This window comes from Equus asinus, chromosome 6, assembly GCF_041296235.1.
Source record: "Equus asinus isolate D_3611 breed Donkey chromosome 6, EquAss-T2T_v2, whole genome shotgun sequence".
Classification (NCBI taxonomy): domain Eukaryota; kingdom Metazoa; phylum Chordata; class Mammalia; order Perissodactyla; family Equidae; genus Equus; species Equus asinus.
In genome coordinates this window covers 66,886,003-66,902,233 of record NC_091795.1, presented here as the reverse complement: position 1 = coordinate 66,902,233, position 16,231 = coordinate 66,886,003, and the positions used below count along the sequence as shown (strand labels likewise).

The following is a 16,231-nucleotide window of genomic DNA, read 5'->3' as shown; positions in this document are numbered from 1 at the left end:
TGTATTTTTCTATAATTATAGATAATGAAGAAAGCATTAATAATCTGTAGCCATTTTGGAACTCCTTTTTTTATTGTTTCTCAGAGACTGGAGTGTTGTTTATAGAAGCAAGTTTGTTCTCTCCATCGGTACATTAATATTTTATATAAAAGTTTAGGGGTTTCAAAATAGGTTTGTATTTTGTTTAGAACTTGTAGAGTACTACTTTACTGAAGAAGCAAGAGTACAGATGGCACATTTATAAAAACCTTCAAAATTCTGTCAGTAATATTTATGTGAACCAGAACTACATAGAATTTAATCATCACATGTATGTTTTTTCCTGTTTGAAAATTTTTTCCAGTTCTAAAGTTAATGTGTGCTTATTAGGAAAAATTGAAAACTAAGTGCAGCAGCTGCCAAAAAAAGTTTTGTTCTCATTACCTAGAGTAGACTATTCTTACCATTTTCTTATGTTTCCTTTCAGCCACTTTTGTTACATTATAAATGATAATAGCAAATTACAGAATAGTACAGAAGTCCAGGTAATAAAACTCCACATAATGCCACCTAAACCAAATGTTAATATTTTAGTTCTTTGGATTGAAAACCTTTTCAACCGTTATATAAATGTTGAAGTCTGTGGTCCTATTCCCCATCCTCCACCTGTACCTCTGACCCCTCCACCCCTGCCTCCTCTCAACAGGCAGCCACTGTAACAAACCTGCTGTGTCGCTAGTCTGTGTTTTTATAGTTTTGCTACGTATTTATGTATCCAAAGACAATGTAAACATGTTTTTCATGTGTTTAAATTTATTCTGTAACATTTTGCCATTTGCCTATTATTGAGGTCTTGTTTTAACTACTTCGTAAATACATACTTACTTCACTCATTTTAACTACTTGGGTAGTATTCGTAGTATTGTTTCCTAGAACATCTGGAGTGCTTTAAACACGTTTTTCTTTTGCTCCTGCCCGTAATGCATTGAAATTTCCAACACCTGTCCTTTGTGAGCATGTGTGTGAGCTTTCTAGGCAATAACTAGAATTGAAATAGTTATCATAGTGATTCGTAGGGCAGTGCTCATTTTGAATTTGACAGAAGCAGCCAAATTATTCTGCACAGCATGGTAGAAATTTATAATCTCACAAGCAGATAATGAGCATTCTCTTTTCTTCATCCATTACCTTACATTGTCGTCAACACTTGGTATTTTCAGACTACAAGTTTTACTAAGCTGATGCTGTCTCATTTTGTTTTTTAAGCATGTTTTCATATGTTTATTGGCTCTTCAGGTTTTTCCTTCTTTGTACTTTAGATTCTTAGCCTTTGTCTATTTTTCACTTGCACTGTTATATTTTTTTCTAGTAGTTTTATTCATATTTGAGACTAAATATATCTGGAGTTTATTTTTAAGAATGGAGTAAAGTAGGGGTTTAATTTTGTTTTTCTCCATATGGAAAATAAATCATTCCAACACCTTTTATTGAATCTGTTGTTTCCTCATGATTTTGTAATACCCCTTCTATCTTATTTCAAGGTCCTAGATATGCTTAGGTCTGCTTCTGGATTCTTAATCTATTCTCTTTTGTTCTGTTGATCTATTTTTCCCTGTGCAAGCACCACGTTATAATAATTTTTTTTGTTTATTTTTTTTGAGGAAGATTGGCCCTGAGCTAACATCCTGCCCATCTTCCTCTGCTTTATATGTGGGACTCCTGCCACAGCATGGCTTGATAAGCAGTGCATGTGTCTGTGCCAGGGATCCGAACTGGCAAACCCTGGGTCGCTGAAGCGGAGCATGTGAACTTAGCCACTGCACCATGAGGCTGGCCCCCAAATTATAATAGATTTTGGGAGCTATAAGACAAGTCCCACAGGAACTTTCTTTTTCTTTGTTTTTTCTTGTTGAGGAAGATTAGCCCTGAGCTAACTACTGCCAATCCTCGTCTTTTTGCTGAGGAAGACTGGCCCTGAGCTAACATCCATGCCCATCTTCCTCTCCTTTCTATGTAGGACGCCTACCACAGCATGGCTTTTGCCAAGCAGTACCATGTCCGCACCCGGGATCCGAACCGGCGAACCCGGGGCTGCTGAGAAGCAGGATGTGCGAACTTAACCGCTGCGTCACTGGGCCAGCCCCATGAACTTTCTTTTTAATGTGTAGTTGAAGGCATTTAAAAAAATTTTGTACTTTGCCACCCCCATGTTTTCCCTAACTATATGACATAAACACTTTTTCATATCATTAGAAGAAGCTGGAAAGTTTTTTTCTAATGTTGTACGAACTTGCCTGCTGTAGATACATGGTTACTCACGTAGCCAGTCTCTTGTGGTATAGCACTATTCTTAGGAGATAATGCCTCTCAGGTTATGACTGGATGCTATTCCTGTCATCGCCCAGCAAGTTCCCTCTACCCTGTGTGAGGAGCGAGAGTGGAAAGCCAGTTCTTGAGATGGTACAGAGCTCTGTGACAGTTGGGGCTCAGTGGCCTAAAGACGAGTCTGACGGGAAGAGCAGGTGTGTAGGCGCTTGGTTCGCAGCTGCAGCAGCTCTCTGCTTCCCACTGCTGGTGGCTGGTGGGACAGCAGATGAGTTTCTTCAGGAAGAGGGCAGAGTTTTCAAGACTCAGTATTTGTTTCTGTCAGTGAAAGACATCTATAAAAGAAGCATTTTAAAGAGGATACAGCCTGTATACCTTCATTAGTTTAAATATCATATTGTGTGTATCTCTTGCAATACTTGCCTGGTATGTTCCTTCTAGGCAGGCACTCCCACGCCCTCCAGTGTTTTCATCTCTTCTGTTGTGTTTCCTGTAGAATTTAGCAGTTTGGAGGTCACTTTTGTACTACATCTATTAAATAATTTATTATTGTAATTGTCATTTTTTTAAGCAGAAATACACTCAGGCTCAGGAAATTGTGTTTTGTCGTTGTTTGAACAGCTGGTTTCAGAGACAGGATTTGAATCTGTTCTTGACTCCTACTAAGGAGTTCTCTCTACCAGATCCCCTCGTCTGTTTCATTCTCGTTAAAGTGGCTTGGGATTCAATATCGTTATTGTTGTCTGTCTTGGATTAGGCAGCACTGAAGATCGTTCTTTTGTCTGCAACATTTAAATGCCTTGGTTTCCTGCTCTAACTACTATATAAGACTCTTTATGTTTTTGTTTTGTTTGGTGAGGAAGATTGGCCCTGGGTTAAGGTCTCTTGCTAATCCTTCTCCTTTTGCTTGAGGAAAATTGTCCTTGAGCTAACATCTGTGCCAATCTTCCTCTATTTTGTATGTGGGCTGCCACAACAGCATGGCTTGATGAGCGGTGTGTAGATGCGTGCGCAGGATCCAAACCCATGAACCCTGGGCTGTTGAAGCTGAGAGTGCAAACTTAACCACTGCACCACTGGCCTGGCCCCTAAGACTCTTTATGTTGTTTTTGTGTTGAGGTTATATTGTTTTCAGTGCCATAAAACTGACATCTTTCAGAAGCTGCAAAAGTGGAAAGAAATTGATATCCTTTTATTTCAGATGCCATGACCTACACCTTCAATCCTGTTTGCAGGGTGGTAGCATGCGTTCTACTTTGATGTTAAAGTATAAGATCCTGAGGCATTTCTATAAAAATGAGTGGAAGTGGTTAAAATTGATAATTAATATGTTGGTAATATGAATTTTGCAAATTGTTTTCTAAAAGGAACATGTGAAAGGCTGATAAGTTTTATGCCATTAGATGACAATGAACGCATCATTCAGTTGAATTTGGAGAGTCAAATTCTTATTTTTCTTTTGGTGTTTACAGGCCTGTACAGATCATGTTAGCACCTTTCTCCATCAGGTAACCAGAGTATGGATCTGGAGACCTCCCACTGCAGAGAGGGCAGGGTTGTGCAACTGCCGGAGCCAGGTAGTCTGTCCTAGGTGGTTTCTCTGTGGCTCTTCCTGTGAGGACTGCTTAATTGGCATTCCTAATCCAACACATCCTTTTATCCAAGACAATGTGTGCCACTTGTCAAATCACCAGTAATATTTTAGAAGCCGCTAATTAAGCTGCCTGTAGATCTCTAGATCTAACTTCCTCATTTTGAGATCTGTTATGGACATGGCTGGACTGTGAATTTCAGATACTACAAGATGTGTAGTAAGGTTTATAATTGTTAAAAAATTGACGCCATGGAGGCTTCATATATTTCACGCTTGTTTCATTAAACTGTAAAGTGTACTTTGTACAATATGCAAAGAAAAAATCAGTTTACAACAATACCTACATTGATCTCCCCTTCTCCCTTTTGTGGAAACAAAATTCCTTAGAACAAAGTCAACCCTGAGGTGGTTAGTAAGTAGTGGTTGGTGGACGTTTTGCCTGTTAGTTGCTTGTGGTCTGCACCCTCGTGGCTGGAGGGGCAGAGTGCCGTGTGCATTCAGGGAGCTGTTGCTGGAGCAGAGCCTGAGTCTGGGAGAACACGTAATTGTATAGGTACTAGATTTCTCTTTTGCCTGGACTTTGAGGACTAAAGCAAGTTGAAGGGTAGGATCTAAGAAAAAGAGCTTTTTGAGTTGTTTGGGGCCTTAGAAATCTTGGATAGACTGTATTAGAGATAATGGTGAAGTACCTCATACAAGACTAGAAATTTAGATTTCCTGATGTTACGTTGGTTCTGAAAAAGGTCAGGCTGTGTTGATTTAGTAGGGAGGAAATAGTATCCTGGAACATCTCTAATTCCTATATTATATCTGATGGTTTTAAAATGCAACTGATTTTGCTGTCTCTTATCTTATATCCTTTTAGTGGCTTTTAATTGCATTTAGGATAAAAAAAATCTGGATTTTTAAACAGTCAACAAAGACTATGGGGTTTTGGCTGACCTCTCTCTCCAGTCTCTTCCCCACACATACTCCTCTGTGTTCTCTGGGCTCCAGCCAGGCTATATCCTTCCTTTGGTTCCATGGTCTCCCTCCTGCCACAGGCACTTTGCACATTCAGTTCCCTTTGCCTGGATGCTCTTACAACCCCATCTAGTTAACTCTTAGTCTTTTTTCAGATCTTATCTAATCTGTCAGTCCATGGCAGGTTACTTTGTGATGTGCTCATGTCAAGAACCAACCACGTTTCTCTATGTTAATTGTTTGTAATTAAAAACTCATTTTTGTGATTTATCTGATTGTCTCTCTCTCCTGTTCCCCATGTAGCAGCTTATAGCATCCATTAGTATAGTGGTTCTGTAACTATTTTTCCTCACTGTTGAATCCCCAGCACCAAATATAGTGCCTGGCATATATACTAGGTGTTCAGTAAATAATTGAGAATGAATAAATTAATTTCTATCTCTGGAACAGAGGTTCTTATTAAAATAGGTCATTGGAGTATATTATTTCTATTGTGTTGTTTTTGCATTTCAATAGATATTTTACTGAGTGCCTCTCATCACTAAGAGTGATGTATATTTGAATTCTAATTTCCTTGTATCACCAGAGCTGTACACATACAACCTGAAGACCAGGAATTGTAGCAAGATTTAGGCCTGGGATACACTTGTTTCAAAGTTGTGGTAAAATATATAAAATATGTACTACAAAATTTGCCATTTTAACCATTTTTAAGTGTATTATTCTCTGGCATTAAGTATTCACATTCTTGTGCAACTGTCACCATCATCCATCTCCAGAACTTTTTCATCTTTTCCACCTGAAACTCTGCTTATTAAATAATGACTCCCCACTCCCCAGCCCTTGGCAACCACTGTTGTACTTTCTGTCTCTATGAATTTGACTACTCTAGGTACCTCATATAAGTGGAACCATATTTGCCATTTTGTGACTTGCTTATTTCACTTAGCATAATGTCTTCAAGGTTCATCCACATTATAGCATGTGTTTGCATTTTCTGCCTTTTTAAGGCTGAATAATATTCCATTGTATACCACATTTTGTTTATCCATTCATCTGTCAATAGAAACTTGGGTTGCTTCTACCTTTTGGCTATTATGAATTATGCTACTGTGAACATGGGTGTACAAATAGATACACTTTTATGATCTTTAGCTTATGATCCGTATAGCCTTACCCCAGTTAACCTCCTTGGGTCTGAATTTCCTCATCTGCAGTGGGGATAATAGTAAAACCTATCTGCCCTGCTCCAGGGGGTTATGGATTGACAAGAAGGAGTTATACAGATGAACCTCTCTAAGTTGCTGATATATGTTTACAAGCATACAGAACTTGATGGAATTGTGGCGGCTCCCCAGAGCATGCCCCAGGGCTGTTTTTCCTGGGTTCTCTGAGGAGCATAGAGTTCTCTGTGACATCAGCTCCCCAGGTTGAGTGGAAGACAACTGATTTATTGCTATATCACAAGTCTTTTTGAGCTTCCATCAACATCCCAGCAGAAATTACGTTCAGCAGTCCGTGCACCTTCATTTATTGTAATGTTCACAAACACTGGGCTCTTGTGGCTCTTGAGGCCCTCTCCTCCCTGGGAGAGAAAGCAGGCAGTGCCTCACTGTCCTGAACAAGATCTCTAGCATCCTCTTTCCAGCCTCCGGAAAAGCCTGTCTCTGGATTACCATGTGGCATCAACTTGAGGATTAAACGAGATAATACTTGTAAATCATTTAAAACAGTGTCTGGCACAATGTAAGAGCTCAATAAGTATTAGTTGTTATTGTTGAGATGATGATGATAAAAATGATGCATTTTCCGCCCAATCTTTGTTGAGTCTAATTTACTTTCTTTTGATTTTACAGCATTATTGATTGTGTAAAAGAGGTTTTGTCATGCCATAGTTACTGTCATTGTAGTAGATTATCAAGCTTGAATATGATCATTAGGCTGTGATTAACTATACATTTTAATGTAATTGTTACAAGGAAATCACTATACGATTTAAAGATCTTCCCCTTAAAACAAGCTATAATTTTTACGATATAAGTTTTCCTACCAAGAGAAGCTTAGAAAAAATAACTTATCTTCCTGATAAGAGACAGTTGATTTAACCAACAATAATTTTATTCTCCAGATATTAACTCTTTGTAAAAATGCTAGCCATTGATCATGCACTTTATTCTGGTGAGTCTGTTCAAATCACACATTTCATTTAGGGCTTTGAGGGTACAGTCGTGTGTCACTTAACTGTGTCCTTAGGCGATTTCGTCATTGTGCGAACATCACAGAGTGTACTTAGAACAAACTGAGATGGTATAGCCTACTCCACACCGGCCTGTATGGTGCTAATCTTAAGAGATCACCATCATACATGTGGTCCATTGTTGACTGAAACGTTGTTATCCAGTGCATGACTGTACTGGGAATTTGAGGATAGTTTGAAAATCAGTTATTATGTCATTGAAAGAAATTGTACTCAGCAGAATATATAAATCGTTTGATTAACATTTTAGGCATTAACTTACATCAGAAATCTAGTCTTCAAAATGAATATAAAATTGATTAAATGAGAATCACATAATTTTTTAAAACTCAATTTGCTAAAACTTATGGGTGTGACCCATGTTTCCAAGGCTGTAAATTAGGATTAGAACTAATGGAATACCACTGTAGTAAAAAATATGAAACAGGAAATTTCCCTTCCTTCTAAATACACCATTAAGGCAATAATATTGTACATTAGGCACACTTCTTTTTGTCTGATGATCTATTGCAGATAGGAATTTTAAAATGATATTAAATGAGCTTAGAGACACTGCAGACTGTGCTATGAGAATTGCTTGTATATATTAAGGTCTATTTATCCATCTCTTTCTTTTAAATTTAAGCTTAAATTATTATTATTTTTTATGTTGCCCTTTACTTTTCTTTTTCTCCCATGACTTTGACACTAAGAAGCATCAGAAAATCATTGTAGATTTGAACTGTGGGGAAATAGAAGGAAGATTGTTCTAACTGCTTTGTCTAGGGTAACTGGTGAGAAGATTTGGATTACAGATGTGAGTTAATGAAGGCATGTGATTATACGTTCTTAAAACTTATCTTTGTGTTTTGATATAATACAAAAAATAGTACTAAGACTTGCTGTGTTTCCTTCACCCAGATTCCCCAAATGCTAACATTTACCACATTTCCTTTATTGTTCTCTCTCTAGATATACATATTATTATTATTTCTGAATAGTTTGAGAGTACGTTTCAGGATGGATGTCCCTTTATCGCTAAATATTTGAAGAGGTATTTCCTAAAAGAACAAGGATATTCTCTTACATAACGACGGTACAATTGTCAGATTCAGGAAGTGAGCCTTGCTGTAGCACTGTTAATTAATCTAGAGGCTTTCATCAGATTTGCTAGTTGTCCCAGTAATGTCCTTTATAACAAAAGAAAAATTATTCTTTTCTGGTCCAAAATCTACTTGAGAATCACTTGTTGCATTTAGGTGTCATATCTCTTTAATTTCCTTCAATCCTGAACAGTTCCTCATTCTGTCTTTCATGACCGTGGTTTTTTTTTTTTAAGAGTACAGGCCTTTTCTTTTGTAGAATGTCCCTCAGTTTGGGTTGTGGTTATAATTTGATTTATAATTAGAATAAGTCTTTATTCTACTTAAGTCTATTTTGGACAGTTATGTCAGTCTAGGAGATTTTCCATTTTTCCCTAAATTTTCAAATTTATAAAAATAATTTTTCATAGTGTTTTTTAATTAGAAAGATTTGCTATGTTTGTAGTTGTAAATAGCCTTTCATTCCTGTTACTGTTTGTGTCATTTCCCATTTTTGTCTTTATAGTTTTACCAGAGATTTCTCTTTTATTGTCTAAAAGAATGAGATTTTAGGTGTTTATTTTCTTTATTATATGTTTGTTTTCTATTTAATTTACTTTTGCTCTTTATTATTTTCTTCCTCCTACTTTTCTTTGGGTTTACTCTGATATTCCTATTCCAGCTTTTTAAGCCCAAGTTTTAGCCCATTAATTTTATTTATCTACTTATCTGTTATCAATATTTAAGATTGTAAATGTCCCTCTGATTACCACCTTGGCGGTATCTCATATATTTTGATATGTACTATTTTCATTATCTTTTGGTTCTGAGTATTTCCTAATTTATTTTACAGTTTTGTATTTGATTGTGAGTTAATTGAGGAAATGAGGTTCATAATTTATCTTAATTGCCTTGGGGGTTGTGGTCAGAGAACACGTATGTTACCACTTCTTTTAATATGTTGTGATTTCCTTTAGGGGCTGGAATACAATCCTCCCTAGGATTTTGCTCCCCAGGTCTTGCCCCTTTCACCTCAGCCTAGTAAAAAGGAAACGTTCTGTTTGGGTCTGTTCTCCCTTGTAGCAGTCTAGAAAATGCCCTCAAGGTATAAGCTGGGTCTGTGTGGGAGCTCACCTCTCATACTTCTTCCTGAACTGCCTTAGCCTCTCCTTGCCTGCACTGATTGTTCTCCAGTGTGTTCACAGTTGTGTTGTGTATTTGTCTGCTTTGTGTCTAGAATCACAGCCAGGGGAAGAACCCATAGTTCTGCTCACGTGAAGTTTGAAAATGGCATTTAGGGCTATGGGCTTACCATGGACTGCCACTCTTGTAGCTTTCTCGTGATAATAATCAAAAGGTATGAGTACACGTAAGAATATGGCTCAAGGTGTCTTCTAGTTTGATGTGAGTAAATGACAGCTGAGTCTTAACAAATTTGGTGATGAACGAGGGATTTTGTTTTGAGTACTGTACTATGCAGTGAAGCAAAAATTGAGAGTAGATGGCATACTTCTCTTTTATATATAAAAAAATTTGCCTTAATCACGGTTTGGGATTTACTCATGAGAGTTTATATTCACCTTCTGCTTGGAAAAAACCATATGCTCGTTAATGCTCATTGATTTTTCAATAGATTTGATGTTCTGAATGCTGTAATTTGTGCTAGAGATATACATTTTCTGTAAAATTTTAACTGAGCAAATCAATAGTTAGTATTGAATATATGCATAACTTAATAATTGTCAAAACGGTGCTGCATGTTACAGGTTGGGTTCTTGGGAAACAGCCTCTGAGATGGAGATTTGCATGCAGGACTTTGTTAGGAGGTACCTTTGGGATCAGCACCTGTGAAGGAGCAGAGACGGAGGCAGGATTGAACAGAGGGAGAAGATGGGCCATGGTACAGTCTAAGTGAAGGCCTCCATGGGATGCTCTGAAGAGTTGTCCCAAATCATAGTGAAAGGCTGGGCCTTTATGCTGCTGCATCATTGGATGCAGGCTGCCCAGAAAGAGGACATGACCTTGGGGGATGAATCTTTCTTAAATTGAGATCATTCCAAAGAGGACCAATAGCTGAAATCTGTCTTCTCACAGCGCTTCTAGCACTGGCTGAATAAATTCTTTATTCTCAAAGGGGAAAAACACAGTATCCATTACACTGCCCAGAATTTCAGTGGCTTATAACAGTAAGCATAATTTCTTGTACACTCCTCTGCTGATTGTCTTGGATTCTGCTGAACTAGACTGGGTTGTTTTAGGTGCCAAGCCCAGATCTCTTCCATGTATCTCTCATCCTCTGTTGACAAAAGTCAGTAGTACCAGAGGGCAAGTCCAAATGCACAAACGCATGTTAAGTTTCTTTTCAGTCACGTGTCTTAACATCCTATTGGCTAGTCAAGTCACATGGCCAGGCCCAACATCAATGGATTGGAAGAATACCCTCCTATGGAGGTCGAGGGGAGGGAGTGAATATTTGCCAAACGATAATGCAGTCTACCATAGTGTTATTCTGCTTAATGAACAAAAGATGAGAGTTCCACTGCCAAGATTTCAATGTCAGTCCTTCTCCTAAAATACTTCTGTTTGTCATCTCCATCTGTTATGAATGAGATGAAATGTGACAACACCTTCACTGCTATTTGGCAGAGAGAACAGCTTGTGCTGAGTTCTTAAGATTTTTAAAATTTAGATTTGAATGGATCTTGTGTGTATCTGTATCTCTAATGAAAAGATGGTATCTTTGCAAAGTATTTATCTGTAGGGAAGACTTACAGTTTTCTTTATGTTTAGTTTTTAAATTCGTTATCTTATTTTAAATTGAGGTATACATACAGTAAAATGTATGAAGTACCCTACACTTAGGTGCACAGTTATAAATTTTTACATATGTATACAGTTATGCGCCACATAACTACGGTTCGCTCAGTGATGGATTGTGTGTACGACTGCGGTACCATAAGATTAGTACCATATAGCCTAGGTGTATAGTAGGCCTTACCATTTAGATTTGTGAAGGGGACTCTCTGATTCTCGCATAACGATGAAGTCAACAAATGATGCATTTCTCAGAATGTATCTCCGTTGTTAAGCCATGCATGACTGTACATCTCTGTAACCACCACCCAGATCTAATAAAGAATATTACCTGAATCCCAAAAGGTTCCCTCACGCCCTCTCAGTCAGCGATTCCCCTTTCTGAAGTAATCACTATTCTGACTTCTGTCACCATCAATTGTTACTTTTCTCAAAGTTTATATAAGTAGAATCAGCCAGTATGTTCTCTTATACATCTGGCTCTTCGAGTTTTTACCTTGCTGATAAACCATAGTCATTGGTTATATGTCAAACTCCTGTCTTCTCTTGGCTTATTTCTGTGAGTTATTACTGGCTGTTGTCTCTTCTGTTATGGAAAGTCTCTTCCGTGTCTTACAGCTTTTTAGGGTAGGATAGACTATATAAGACTCTATTCAAAAGGAACTGATATGTTTGTCAGAAAGATGGAGTTAATATGGACTCCTAGCAAATAATGTGATCCTCTGGTTTCCTTTGTGAAGTTAGTCATCAATTTCAACAGAATTATTCCCTAGGAATTCTACAGCGTGTGTGCCCGATGGGATGTTTGTTTCCTACACATACTGAGCATTACTGTGCTGTCCTCTGAGCTGTGGTATGGTGGGCTTTGGAGGTTTCATGGCTCCCGGTTAGCTGTAAGTCCAACTGATTCTTTCCATGTGATTTGTGGCACAACACAGAAGCCAGTCTTCCAAAAGCAAATGCTTACTTCAGTGTGGAGTAACACAAACAGACTCTGTAAAGAACAGAAGCTTTAATCTCTTGAGATTTTGGTCATAATCACTTATAAAGGCTAAGATAGGGGCCAGACCTGTGGTGCAGCAGTTAAGTTTGCACGTTTAGCTTCAGCAGCTTCGGCATGTCAAGCCATGTTATGGCAGGCATCCCACATATAAAGTAGAGGAAGATGAGCATGGATGTTCACTCAGAGCCAGTCTTCCTCAACAAAAAGAGGAGGATTGGTGGCAGATGTTAGCTCAGGGCTAATCTTCCTCAAAAAAAAAAAGACTAAGATACTACTTTGGTTCTTTGAAGCCTTATTAGATAATAGCCCATCATGATTTTTAAAAGTGCGTATAAGAAAAGCATTTTCATTTATCTAGCATGAACAGAAGACTGAAAATTGATTCATGCCTTGAGTGGTTGGTATAATATCAGCTGAGAAGAACTCATTTAATTCTGTGACTTTTGGTTTCAGAGCACCTGTTAATTATAAAAATTACTTCTAGCTCCTGAGAAATCTCAGCAGCACAGTTAATTTGTGTAATTACTGATTTTGAATACCATTTAATCTTTTTTAATTTTGTTATCCATTGTAAATTTGGGAATTTAAAAAATAGTTTACGGAAATATATTAATTGAAGGGACTTCTAAATGCTGTTAAACTTACTTTTCATAGATTAGTTATCCAGAAACAGTAATTATTTAGTTTCAGGGATGATGTAAAAGTGTGTAACAGTGTACACCACAGCTAAACTGCTGAGTCTGTCAAGTGAGAAGGTTAGCTAGAGATGTGGAGCTTGATTCTGAAGTTGGCAGAACACAAGCAAAGAATAAAGATCAGTTTAACATCTTTGTATCCCCTACTGCAGAAGAGAGAGAAGAAATTCACTTAAAAGTTGAAGTTATTACATGATTGTCTTAGCTGTGATTATAACTTGGAAATTGACCATGAAATCTCTACCTGTTTTTGTTTTGTGGACTCTAATGATTTATTTTGATGAGATGTCAGCCCTTGTTAAAGAGTTATTACTGTTCCTCAACATGTCTGTATGTCCTACATCCTGCCCATAGCTCTGTCAGTAAATTTATATTCCATGTCCTTATTCAATGTCTTAATGTATCGTGATATAAATATATTTTTTAATACATACTGCTGCTAGTAATTTTTTCTCTGTAATACATGTTATTTGATACATGAGGTTATTTTATGCTCTTGTACCAGTAGGGAACTATGCACTGTCCTCCACCTGACATTTAGGGTTCACTTATAAGCTAAATTTCTGAGAGATGTGTTGTCACATAGATATGACGCTATAGCCACTTGAGAATTTTTAAATAAATATTAGAAGATAGTTTGTGTAAAGGTGCAAGACTTGGCTTTCATATGTTGGAAAGTTTAAACAGAACTACTTCTCACTTGGCAAAGATTTGACCACCTTGCCCACCAAATCTGCGCCACACCTACATGCTTATCCAGAGACAGAGCTGATGGTCCTGTGTTGCAATTTTCCTGCTACACATACAAATGTGCATACGTGTTATAAATGAAGCTCTTTCTCTCTAGTAGAAAAACCATCAAAAGTTTTTCAAAACTTAGAAAGTTTTAGAACCTAGTTTATTCACTGCTTCTGATAGGAGGAGAATATTTTTTAAATAAGCTGGACCCAAGGTATTTTTGCAAAAATCCAGTTATAGACCTTCCTCAAGTTATGATGGGGTTACTTTCCAATAAACCCATTGTAAATTGAAAATATCGTAAGTTGAAAATGTGTTTAATACACCTAATCTACCGAACATCAAAGCTTAGCCTAGCCTACCTTAAACGTGCTCAGAGCACTTAGCAATAGCCTGCAGTTGGGCAAAATCATCTAACACAAAGCCTATTTTATAATGAAGTGTTGAATGTCTCATGTAATTTATTGAATACGATACTGAAAGTGAAAAACAGAGTGGTTGTCATCTGGGTACAGCATGGTTGTAAGTGTATCCGTTGCTTACCCTCGTGATCATGTGGCTGACCCCATGGGAGCTGTGGCTCTCTGCCACTACCTAGCATCACAAGAGATTATCCTACTGCATACCACTAGCCTGGGAAAAGATGAAAATTCAAAGTAGGGTTTCACTTTTGCACTATTGTAAAGTCAAAAAATCGTAAGCAAACCGTTGTAAATTGGGGATCATCTGTATATTATCCTAATCTATCTTTCCTCCTTTCAAATCACTCTCCCTTGAAATATTTAGGGAATCCACACTGGCCCAGCTATTTCAGGCAAGCCTAGTCATCTGTTCGTGGTCTTACAAAATCTCAACCAAGTGACTATTTTAACTTGCATATGTAATTTTTTTTAATGGATGTGTAATTTTGTTTTGTCTTACCATCATTGTCAGTTCATTGTTTTCTTCCCATCTTTTGTCCTTAGTACATCATTTCCTTAATCTAAGATGAGAATATTTCTCTCATTCACTTATATATAATCTATTATTCCCTTGTCAAGAAAGGCTGTGCCAAACTTGTACAATAGCTGAAGTGACTGGCATTTTTGACCAAAAGGATGTTGAAACTTACTGGGTTTCCAATTTAATGCCTGGAGGTTCTGGATCTTCATGGTTAGGTTGCTCTAACAAACGGATGCATTTAAAAAAGTACATACCTTAAAAGGTACAAATCAGTATTTTCTTAAAGCAATAAATGATATTTTAAATAAGTAATCTCTTTAAATTTTTCTTAATTTTGTTACTTAAAGAATTACTACTTAAGTATATTATTTTAATTAAGTGCATCATGCATTTTAGTATGTCTCTTCTTAAATAATCTAGCAAGTTTGTATTTCTGTCTGATCTTTTCCCTCTTATTTGTTTTCTTTAGTTTCATGCTATGGATACGTTGTATAGACACAGCTATGATTTGAGCAGTGCGATTAGTGTCTTAGTACCACTTGGAGGACCTGTTTTATGCAGAGATGAAATGGAAGAATGGTCGGCCTCTGAAGCTAGTTTATTTGAAGAGGCACTGGAAAAGTATGGCAAAGACTTCAACGACATACGTCAAGACTTTGTAAGTAGAAAATTGGGAATAAAATAAAATGTTGGAGTGGGAATATTTTATTTGTTTTAGAAATCTGGTAAGCTTCAAAGTATTCATTTAGCAAGCCAGTAATTTTTGTCTACTCAACATAGAATGAAGGCCAGTCTTGTAGAGGGAGAAATTGACATTTGTTCTAGGAAGTAGCTGTTAAGACCCAGGGTCAGGAGGCCCTGAGTTCTGGCTGTAAACCTTGGCAGTATGAGTTCATCCTCTTCACCTCTCTCTGAGTTCCAAGTTTAAAATATGGACAGCTTTTCTAACCTTTTACACTAAATGTTTCTGATCTCTGCTTTTTTTTTTTTTTTTAAAGATTTTATTTTTTTTCTTTTTCTCCCCAAAGCCCCCTGGTACATAGTTGTATATTCTTAGTTGTGGGTCCTTCTAGTTGTGGCATGTGGGACGCTGCCTCAGCGTGGTTTGATGAGCAGTGCCATGTCCTCACCCAGGATTGGAACCAACGAAACACTGGCCCGCCTGCAGCGGAGCGTGTGAACTTAACCACTCGGCCACGGGGCCAGCCCCTCTGATCTCTGCTTTTTAAGCTTGTTGCTCTCTTTTAGACCTTTGATGTTTTTCTAGTTATCTTACTAATTGTTGAGCTTGAATTTGATGTGGACCTTTACCTTAGAAATGACCTGTACCAAGTAGAATAGGGGAATTTGCTTTGTGAGCTTTTGATCTTTGGCTTCTCTTAATGATATGCAGTATCTGAGTTGCATTTTAAATACTAGATAATCTTATCCACTATTATGTACTTCTTTTTGTCTTTGTATTTGTGGAATTGCTCTCTTGAAGTTTATAATCTCTGAAATGGGGAAATTTCTACTTGAGAAGTCCATAAATAGCTTTCTATAGCAGTCATCCTTTTTTTAATTATGAAAATAGAATCTTTATAGTCTGTGAAGAATTTGCTGTGAGCTAATATCCTGCCTTTGTTGTTGCATCTTTTTCGAATGTTTCTGAAGCAAGATTATTGTTTATCAATATGCACTGCTACATTAAATCCCAAACCTGATAATTAAAGCTGTTGTCACTGACATTTGTTCTTCTGGCAAAACTTCACTCATACTCAGATTGTTATATGTCATGATTTCAATTTATAGGATATGCAGCTGAGAATGTAAAAAATGCATTGGTGGCATTTAGCTTCAGATGGTCAGAATAACACAATA

At 37.3% G+C, this 16,231-nt stretch overlaps 1 protein-coding gene across 7 annotated transcripts in view; it reads left to right on the top strand.

Annotated features, from left to right (window-relative positions):
- The window catches only part of MTA3 (metastasis associated 1 family member 3), a 192,678-nt gene that overhangs the window by 130,826 nt on the left and 45,621 nt on the right, over positions 1-16,231 (top strand). For all 7 annotated transcript variants that reach the window (XM_044772308.2, XM_070512183.1, XM_044772303.2 and 4 more), the window contains one exon: positions 14,841-15,029. In XM_044772308.2, coding sequence (XP_044628243.1) covers positions 14,841-15,029 — 189 coding nt within the window. The remainder of the gene's footprint in view (positions 1-14,840; positions 15,030-16,231) is intronic.